We start from the raw sequence: 10,863 nt of genomic DNA on the forward strand, positions 1-10,863 counted from the left end.
GCATGGTTCGTTCAACACAATTTAACCTACTTCTTATTCGTAAGGAGCATCAGCTAAATCGCAATCAACCTTTCTTTGCGGGAAGGGGAGCCCGCAGTCAGCTATACCGTCTCTACGTGTGTACTGTGTAATAATGTTTCTTCAATATTAGGTTCTAATACTGCCAGAATTGAGTCTTCATTCACCCTTCATCGTTACTTGTAAGCAAAGTACCTATTCATCTAGATATGTCGTGCAAATACGTTAATAAAATAAGTTTCTGCTATGCTATATTCAAAATCGTGGGTATGTCTCATGTCTGAATGATGTAAACTGCATGGTGGCAGGGAATTATTGTGAGTACTTATGCGTTTGCAAGAGCATCGACCGGTCCGGCTCAGCGGGGGACGAAAGTCTCATTTACGACTGGACTAACCCATTGAGCAACATTTTCTCAGTTATGGTCTCATAACAACTCAATTTTAAAATATGTACAGTTTCGAAGTTGATATAAGTAAATAAATACATATTTGAACTGGGAAATTCCTTACTTACTTACGTTGCTTCCAGATTTATATCAATGACGTGAAAAATGACAATGACATCGGTAAAATTGGCCAAGCCATGATGTTAGAACTTCGATGTTCAAATGTTGACACTTCTGTCAAGTGTCAATATCACAATGAAAATTACTTCACAATCAGAAATGTTATAGTATCACAATCGAAAATATTTTTCACAAATAACCATCGATTTCAATGCAAAACTGAACTTCCCAATGAACGCATGGAACTAAAACAAAGCTTAATATAAAGGAAAAACTAGAGAAGTGACGGAATTACCTACGATGTCGGAATATACCGCGTTTACCCTATTCCCTCATGCTCATAGCCTCATAGTCATAGACATAGGCGATAGGGTAAATGCGGTATATTCCAATGTCGTGGGTAATTCCGACACTTCTCAACTTTTTTCCTTTATATTAAGCTATTTATTAGTTCCATGCCCTACTTGATGGTTGAAATAGTGAGGTCATACTTTTGCGCGCCATACTATTGCCATTTGCCAAAACACTAGGTCTGGGCTTTCTGGCAGGAAAATCTTGAGATCCAAAGGGAGCGTATCACCTAGTGAGAACATTGAAAAATGTGTCAAAGTTGATAGTTTACCACTTGACCTTGCTCTACCAAATAGTGATAAACTGTTTGTGTAGAAAGAATATTATGGTTTGAGACTTTTAAATACATCTGTGAATATATTAGGAATCCTTTAAGTATACTTGTAGGGTAAATGCGGTATATTCCAACATCGTGGGTAATTCCGTCACCTCGCTAGTTTTTCCTTTATATTAAGCTTTGTTTTAGTTCCATGCATTCATTGATGGTTGAAATGGTGATGTCATACATTTGCGCGTCGAACTAATGCATAAACACTAGGTCTTGGCCATCTAGCGGGAAAATATTGAGATCCAAAGAGAGACAATGCACGCTACCGCCTACCGGCTACCCAGTGAGATCATCGAAAAATGTGTCAAATTTGACAGTTGACCTTGCACTACCAAATAGTGAATAACTGTTTGTATAGGAAGAATATTATGGTTTGAGACTTTTAAATACCTCTGTGAATATATTAGGAATCCTTTAGGTCAATGTGGAATTCTAAAATTTGTGGTTCACATAAAAAAAGTGTTCCGCCTTAAAAAAAACGTTCCAGGCAACTAGAAACAGGTTTGCAGGCCATCAGAAATCGGCTTCGGTTACGGTAGCTATGATCGTATGAACATCAAGTCAGGCAACACAGAGAAGGTCCCATGCAAGATTGTTAATTGCGCGCATTACTCACAGTCTCACAGATTAGCAAGAGAGATGGATCTACAGAAGGAAATACTATTTACTCGCAAGTCGCAACATAATAGTTTCGAATTAAATATAAAAAAACATTTATGGCACCTATTTGTTACCTCAGCTTTCAAATTGAGGAGACACTCATCAGCAGTTGGAGAAACTTCTCGAAGAAAAGGCAATGCACAACAAACATGACACTTCACAGTTGACTGACTAGAATAGACTCGATCGTCAATAGAGTACTCAAAAGTCAAAAGTTTAGCATTCAAACCTTTAGATTCTGTGAACCTTGTGATTTCTTCATTATTAAAACTTTAGAAGGCTCACAATATATCATGTAAAGTTTTCACTCAATTATCGTCTCGAAGTTTGGGAGCTTTATCTGCAGTAATGTTCTGTAACTACCTCACCCACCGTCAACTAACCACTAACCGTCATTACTAGATTCCCGCCAGTGCCGCCACTGTTGCACACGATTGATTCTGCATGCATGTATAATATAAAATATTTACGAAGGTTATTAAACCATTCTAATTTCCGTTGAATGTCAGTTACTGATAAATTTTTAATATAGAAGAATTCATATCTCCGTTTTTCACATGACTATATTGATGTCGGTTTCACATTGGTTGCCGGTGCGGTTGGTATCCCTGCTACCTTCTTTGTTTACTTTTTTTGTTCGGCTGATCGCAACGAAAGGAGATTTGGTGGTCAGTTTTGTATTTGTGGATTGAATCATAGGCAGTTTTTCATGTATTTGTGAGTGAATGATTGGATCCCTGTGACAGTACGTTGGATGCGTTCAAGCGTTGATTGGATTCTTGTGACTGTTACGTTGGACGCGTTCAAGCGTTGATTGGATTCTTGTTACTGTGATGATGCAAGCACTGTTTTTTTTTTCAAAGAAACAGCTGTGGCATCTTGCAGAGACTCATCAGTGATGATGATCGACTGAAAGTGGAAGTGTGCTGGACGTTCCAGATTTTTGGGTCCTGCTTTCCAATTTGCTATGTTTACCAGTTAATATATTACCCCTCTGGATTTCCACACTGGCTGGACGTTCCAGATTTTTGGGTCCTGCTTTCCAATTTGCTATGTTTACCAGTTAATATATTACCCCTCTGGATTTCCACACTGCTTTAGGTATACTTGTATTTGCTGATTTCAAGTGGTAAATAAATTAATAGATGATTAAGTTGAGAAATGGATTTATACACATGAAAACTAATTCCGTCACAACTTGAATTGGACACACACAGATCGTTCCAAGCTATGTACAAAAATTAAAATTTGCTTAATTAAAAGCTTAATAGTTGTTAATTAAAAGCGTAATTAAGTAGTGTTCAATATTCATTAGTGTTCTAATTCAAAGCCGTGTTGTATTCCAATACAGCTCACACAGCAAACGGAATTCGAACAGGTGGATGACGGCATTATGTATCGGTAGAATTTGAAGCGCGGACGGAATACGCCTCACCACGTGCCAAATATTGCCACACAAAGTGTCGGAATATAGGGATTTGGTAGGTTTGCATTCTAAAGGCTTTTAAATAAATATGGCAACATTTTGTGACGTTTCATTGTTGCTGGCACGTAGTACGGTGTTTTGCGAGTCACATAAAGCAAACAGAACTCAAATAACGCATACGGTTATTTTTTTATAGTTTTTCATTTCTCAATGCGTCCTTAATGTGTCGGAATATACCGCGTTTACCCTATTTGCTGATTTCAATTGGTAAAAAAATTAATAGATGATTAAGTTAAGAGATGGTTTTAGACACATAAAAACTAATTCCAACACTCTGACAGGCTTAAAATAATAGCTTTTTTTCGTGGGTCACATTTTTAATTTTTTAACCTATTAGATATGCAAACTTTTCAAATCTTTCTATTGTGTTATGTAGCCTCAGTATTAGGCCTTTAATGCCCATTGACAAAATTTTTCTATATCAAATAGTTTTTGAGTTGTGGGGGTTTTTGTTAAAAAAACGAAAAGTGGTCTAAGTTACCCCGCCGGTCTAAGTTACCCCATTTTACGGTACATATGATCACAGAAAAATATTTTGTTAGTGATTTTGTACAGCTGCGCTATCACAGGTTGTTTTTCGTCTAATTTTCATGCAACTAAATATTAATCTGAATATTTTAGAATAGCGCAAAATTGATGAAAAATACAATATTAATTCTTGCACAACTCAGGCATGAAATATATCTACTTGGCAAGCCACAACTGAATTTTTTGAGCCATGGTTTTATGGATTTGCCAGCCGTGATTCCAGTTCATCAAGTCATGATTCCATTTTTTTAAGCCATAAATTCCATATCTCCCAGGGTGCAGAGCATGCAAGCAGCATTGCCAAGATAAGGATTTTTAGCCCAAAGCGTCACCAGCCAATTTCAAGATCCATTGCCCATTGCCGGGTAATTTTTAATAAGAAAGTGCTGCAAGCAACTTTGATTACAGTACCTAATTTTGAAGTAATTCCTAAAATTCAATAATTTCAATTCAAATATGTCAGCAAGATTGTCAGAAGGTGTAAATTTTGCTGCTGATGCATCAGCAAATATCTTTCGATGTTCGCCCACTTTCTGCACCCTGGCATTTCTTGGCCATGTTGGACCATTTACAAGCTGCAAACTTATTAACAAAGTCCATTCATGTGTTACCCAAAGTCTCTAATTTAACATTGAAACAGTCAAATGGCAACAATAACATTTGTCTTTACTGTAAGCTCAACACGTGTTAATGCAGTCTGACCACTCTGACATGACTGCAACTATGTGCCATCTTCAACAAAATGTTTGGTAGGTTGACTTGCTATCATTACAATGATTACGTTCTGCAGGATATTTTGGTGGCAGTAGTAAAGTAATGCAAATTGCGGAAGTTGAAAATTTTATATATTGACATGTGTGCGGATTGCAAACCACAATTTTTCAATCAAACATAAATACATGACAGTAGAGCCGCAAGATTTCATACCTACTGAAATTATATGATGGTAGAGGCCGTAGAGCTGCCATATTTCAGAAAAAAGTAGGACTTTTCCTGACCTGGCACAACTGATGCATACTTTAATAGAAATTTAAAGGCAAAACAACTCTTCACAAATTGACCAAATTTTTATTGAAAATGTTTTTGAGTCCAGCTCCTTTGTCATAATACTCAATCAATAAACACCATAGATTGGTATTTATCTTATTGATCTGCTTCTTCTTAGTTCTTCATTGATTGTGGTTTGTAGTCCATCATCTCCTATTAATCATTTGCTATTTGTGAATATCCAATCTTTATGAATATTAGTTCCATGTTGGCTATCAGCCTTCAAGAGTCATCAGTCAATGCAGCATCAAAAACTTGGATGCTAAGCTTTAAGTATTGCACACTTGCATAGAACATAAAGCTCAGACTGTGATTGGTTGGTACTGTTAGGTAGATATGAAAAATCTTGGGAGCTCATTATTTGACTTCATTATGCTTGAAATATATCTCTTATGTTTGCTTTGGTATTTTTCACAACAGGTGCAGCAAAAATCATCCATCATGTCTCAATATAATTTCAAAAAGATTACTACCATACACACTGCAGATGTGAGTATTTTTATAAATATTTATAAATCAAAACCTGCATTTTCTCCTGGTCTTAATTGTTACCTACACAGAATTTTGTACCTATGTTGAGAAAGACTTATGATAGTATTCTATTATAAATATATATACCTATATGTACAGTATGCAGTACATGAATTCAATAATCTAAAATATTATATATTTATCATATAATCAGTTGCCTTTCATTTATCAATTGAAATTTTGTACATATATGTGTTAATTTAATAAAGTACCTAGGAGTATTCAATATTTATATTAATTAGGTTGTTTGAAAGTGGAAGTGGAATAATTTGCATGATTATATTATTAACAATTACTCTAATTGCAGGAGTTCATCAATGTCATGCTGTCGCGCACACAGCGCAGAACCCCCACAGTTATCAGACGTCACTTTGTCATCTCGCGCATCAGAAAATTTTACATGGTCAAAGTTCGCTTCATTCAGCAGCAGTTTGTTGAGCGCTTTAATATGATTCTGCAAGAATTTCCTAAAATCAATGTAAGTATAAGTTGTGGATAAAGGTGCTGGTAAGAGACTGATACCATCATACAATTCTAAGTTGGTAGAATATGAATTTCTTAGATGCTACCTTGTGCTTGTTATAGTCATATTACTCATATAGTTGATGTATATATAGGTATATATATATGAAGTCATAATTCCACTTTACCGGACTTTGATTTTTTTTTTTTTTTGCTAAATTGCAAAAAATACATAAAAAAACTTGACCTGGCTAGACCTAACCTCAGTAAAACGGTCTCTAGCAACCTAAAGAAGGGTTTTAGACACACCTATCCCTAACTCTAACCCTAACCTAACGAGGTTGGCATTTTTTGGTGTCCGGTAATGTAGTTCATTTATTTTTGTGTCCGGTTTTTAAGTACAAACTAATTGCAGAGTTAATTACTGGACTCGATTTTGTCCGGTTTTGTACCCCCTGTCCGGTAATGAAATTTGAATAGAGTACGTACTTCATTATATTTTTATTTAATCATTTGTTTTGACTCAAATTTCCTGCTCACAATTATCATTGCATTTCAGGACCTTCATCCCTTCTATGCTGACCTTTTCAATATCAACTATGACAAGCAACATTACAAGATTGCCTTGGGTCAGATAAACACAGCTGTCCATCTCATCACCAAGGTCAGTATTGTTGCTTAGCAATCAAATGCATGCTGCAACTTATTATTGCTCGTACACATTTATTCCTTTCAGTGTATTGTAGCATCTACAATTCTTAAGGAATAAAGCAGTTCAATTTTTCACCGGCAATAAGTAGGACCTGGACTTGTCATAGGTTCTGTAATACTTACATTCATGTAAAATATAATTGTTGCCGTTCATGGTGAGCCATTCAAAATTCTGGCGTTGTAAAGTCATATTATGGTTGATTCCTCTCATAACCTTTGATCATATGTAATCTAATTGTTTGAATATAACACTGTGTTTTTTATTAGGTTGGCTCAGACTACATAAAGTTGCTGAAGTATGGAGACTCGCTGTTCCGTTGCAAGCGTCTAAAGAAGGCAGCTTTAGGGCGCATGGTGACTATTGTCAAACATCAGGCGCCTGTCTTTGTTTTCCTGGAGGAGGTGAGTTAAACCTTAGTGCTGTGTCTTTGCTTTGGACTGTATTTTATTAATTTTAAATCTTGGTGGTCATTTAAAATTGCTTAAAATTATTTGTCACTTGTTACAGCTTCAAAATGTAATAATAATTTGCCCATGATAGGTACAGTTGTTCGGTAAAAAAACTCCATTTCTGCTAGGTGGCAAAATATATAATTTTTATCTTCACATTTGATACTACCAGTTTAAGAACAAAGCTGCTGTAATTCAAGCTCAATCGATGACGAAAAGACTTTCTATGTGCGCAGGCATGTAACATAATAAAATATTATTAAGAAAGTATAATTTCTAACTATTTTCATTATGCACTTTTTCCAGGTCCGCCAGCATCTGTCTCGCCTCCCGACGATCGATCCCAATGACAGAACCCTACTCATTTGTGGCTGCCCTAATGCAGGTGAGCTATCAAAACACTTCATGCCTTGCACCTTAAATGAAAAATTTAAACTGTCGAACATCAAGTTATTCACTATATTTCAACATACCTCTTTAATCACTAAATGACGTGCAAATCATTTCATTATCTTTCTTTTTTCCGATTTAAATTTATTTTTATATGCTCTGCATTCAATTTTTTGCGACATTTGTATTCTACCATCTTTATATCCTATTTTGATTAAACCATTTCAATCCTTTTGAGGCAAAGTTGAGCTTTTTCATAGGGTATTGAGAAATTTTACATTCTGTCGCGGATACGGTATTACGTAAAAATAAATATATATTCATAATGTTAATGTTGTTCAACATTTCTACTGGTGTATTCATAATAAACTCAAAATTGATTATTGAATGAAGAGGATAATGCAAATGCTGGTAGATGAAAAATAAGGATTGAGTTGCAAGATCTCGTTACTCAATATACGTTCACGTCCACACGAATCCTCTTTTATGCAGTTTCGAGACACTCAACTCTTTGCTGACCGTCCTAACTTAAACCTTGTTTTCAGGCAAATCGTCATTCATGAACCTTTTGACGCGTGCTGAAGTGGAGGTGCAGCCCTACGCCTTCACCACCAAAAGCATCTTTGTTGGCCACATGGACTACGACTACCTGCGCTGGCAGGTGATAGACACTCCTGGCATTCTCGACAGGCCCTTTGACCAAATGAACACCATTGAACTGCAGGCAATCTCTGCCCTCACTCACATCAAGTCTGCCATACTTTTCTTCCTGGATCTTTCCGAGACGTGCGACATCACCATCGAAAACCAGCTCAAGATCTTCCATTGCATCAACCCTCTTTTTGCGGATAAGGTTTGTGCTACTTGATACTTTCCCCTTTTAACTACTTTTTTTGTCAAATATTTTTTAGACAGTTTTTTCAAGTAATTTTGTGCAGGTTTATACTTCGTAACTGCTCCATGAAAAAAAACGAAAAAGCATTACAAATAATTGACTAACTTTGTATCATTAAAATGCAATATTACTTGCCAACTGAACTTGTTCCATGTGCTACTCTGCAAAGGACTGCCGAAAACCTTTTGACTCTTTTACTTGGTAATAACATCGGTTCTACTATAAAATAGAACACATTTAGCCAGTGTATTAATATTGTCTCAGTATCATGTTTCCCTTCAAATTGATTCTCCGCAATTTCACTCAATACTATATGTACCTTTTCCCAAACATTTCTTATTAGTATTGTTTGCACGTTTCCACAACCAAACCACAAGTGATCACAACCAGTATATTCTATCTATTGACTAAAATGATTTCCTATTACAGCCGATGCTTCTGGTGTGCAACAAGACTGACATAACGACACTGGAGCAACTGGCTAAACAAAGCCCTGAGAAATACGCAGCCATCAAGGCTATTGAAGACAAAGGTGTGCCAGTCTTTGAGATCTCAACGCACACAAAGGCGGGAGTGATGGATGTGCGCAACGCTGCGTGCGAGAAGCTTCTGAACCAGCGTGTGAATACCAAGTTGCACGCCAAAAGAGCCGAAGGTGTCCTCAACAGGGTCTATGTAGCCATGCCCAAAAGTGATGGTAAGGAACGACCTCCCTACATCCCACCTAAAGTTGCTGCATTGCAAGCGCAGCATAAATACGTCAGCCACCTCCGAGAGTCAGATCCCAACTATAAGTTTGAAGCCGACATCGAAGAAGAGCAAGGAGATGATTATGTTCTTGACTACAACAAGCACAAGGATCTTGCCAACGACGAGTGGAAGACAGACAAGATCCCTAGGTTCTGGAATGGGAAAAATATCGCCGACTTCATTGATGAGAATTTCGAGAAGGTAAAAACATTCTATTTGTAGCTGATTTAGTGATTAATTTGATAATTTCTGAAACTGAAGTAACAATCATTTCAAATGTACTTGTATTTTTACAAGTTTCTAGCCTCCTCATGACAAAATGTCATGTTATAATGGTTCTCTGGTGTATGCAATCCCAAATTGAATCTGAGTATTAACTTTATTTGCTGTCGCAGAAACTGAAGCAACTGATGGAGGAAGAGGCAGACCGTGTAGACGCTGGTTTCTACGACAGCGACACTGACGATGAGACGGAACAGGACCGCGGGTTCCTGCAGCTCGGTGCTCGCATCAAGGAGCAGATCGGCATTAACCTCATCAATGCACGTCTCGACAACGGCGTCGGTATCAGGACTACCAGCAGAGCGTCAAAGGTTAAGGTTCCTCAAAGAACCACGTCGACTCTCAGGTCAGTTCTCGGCATTACGTATGAATGCACGAGTGATCATAATCTGTTAACAATTTGGAATAAGACACGAGAGGGTTCGAGCTTTAGAATGTTTGAGCTTAGAATTATGAATTTAAAATACGTGCATGTGAATCTGATGTTGCTCGGGATAGAAAAACCTCCAATTGTCTAATTGATCATCAGCAGTCATAATAATAACAAATAATCACCATAATTCATAGATTAAATCAAGGGAATTTAAAAATTATTCCATGAACTCTTCACATACTTGATATTAGAATTTGTTGATAGAGTTAAACAAGGCAAATATTTCGGATACATGCGTAAATAACAAAAAAAAATCAAATGCCACGCATAACAGACTCGCACACTTTATAATTAATTGCATGTCTGCTTCTTTATTAAAACTGAGCAAGGAAACAGTGGGTACAGGATATTCAGTGCATTTCCCCTCAAATGTGATATTAGGTGTCGAGACATCTGCAATTTTCAGACAATTTCTATTTGCCATGTTCAGGGACAAGTTTGAGAGCCTTGGCGTGGACATGAGCGACACAAAGAAGGCTGGCTTCACAACAGTCGATAAGCGATCAAGATCCCAATCCCGAGACCCTTCCGAAATGCCCGTGAAGAAAATGCGACTCTCCGAGTCACGCGCCCGTTCGTGCTCGAGACCTCCTCGCGGCGAGGCCGGGGAGCCTGACCCTGAGAAGCGAGCCAAGCTAAAGGTGCTGCTCAAGAAGGCCGTCAGGAAGAGGCAGATGAAGGGCCAGAGTCACGAGAGTGATCGTCATATTGTGGACCTCAAGCCCAAGCATCTGTTCAGTGGCAAGCGCGGCATCGGCGGCACTCAGCGTCGTTAAATTATTGGGGAGTAACAACTATCCTGGAATACATGAATTTGAATGCCAATAACTTTCATTGTCCTTGAAGATAGCTTTAAACACTTCCAGTCAACATTTATCAATAGTCGAACCACAGACTTTTGTTTCGACTTCTTTTTGCGAGGCATTGAGATTGCCTTTTAACGGAAAAATGTACATTTTCCCGTCTACATTCCCGTCAAAAATATACATTTTCCCGTCTGCACTCTTCAGTAATCAGCCAGCTTTGATCTTAC

General features: G+C 37.4%; 1 protein-coding gene across 1 annotated transcript; it reads left to right on the forward strand.

The window, feature by feature from the left end:
- The first annotated feature begins 53 nt into the window (after positions 1 to 53).
- On the forward strand, positions 54 to 10,655 carry LOC108676479 (GTP-binding protein 4). The gene is made up of 10 exons (XM_018164559.2): positions 54 to 200; positions 5,347 to 5,415; positions 5,765 to 5,935; positions 6,479 to 6,583; positions 6,898 to 7,032; positions 7,387 to 7,465; positions 8,016 to 8,323; positions 8,795 to 9,316; positions 9,511 to 9,743; positions 10,261 to 10,655. The coding sequence occupies exons 2-10, from the start codon at positions 5,368 to 5,370 to the stop codon at positions 10,604 to 10,606; spliced, it is 1,947 nt and encodes a 648-aa protein (XP_018020048.1). The 5' UTR covers positions 54 to 200; positions 5,347 to 5,367; the 3' UTR covers positions 10,607 to 10,655.
- Positions 10,656 to 10,863: the final 208 nt, after the last annotated feature.

This window comes from Hyalella azteca, unplaced genomic scaffold (genome assembly GCF_000764305.2).
Source record: "Hyalella azteca isolate HAZT.00-mixed unplaced genomic scaffold, Hazt_2.0.2 contig11629, whole genome shotgun sequence".
NCBI lineage: Eukaryota > Metazoa > Arthropoda > Malacostraca > Amphipoda > Hyalellidae > Hyalella > Hyalella azteca.

What these genes read in the sequence shown, in the direction of transcription:
- LOC108676479 (XM_018164559.2), top strand. Translation starts at nt 5,368, where the DNA reads ATGTCTCAATATAATTTCAAAAAGATTACTACCATACACACTGCAGAT. An exon ending in TTGTGGCTGCCCTAATGCAG is followed by an intron (nt 7,466 to 8,015) that starts GTGAGCTATCAA and finishes CCTTGTTTTCAG; the next exon opens with GCAAATCGTCATTCATGAAC. An exon ending in ACCCTCTTTTTGCGGATAAG is followed by an intron (nt 8,324 to 8,794) that starts GTTTGTGCTACT and finishes TTCCTATTACAG; the next exon opens with CCGATGCTTCTGGTGTGCAA.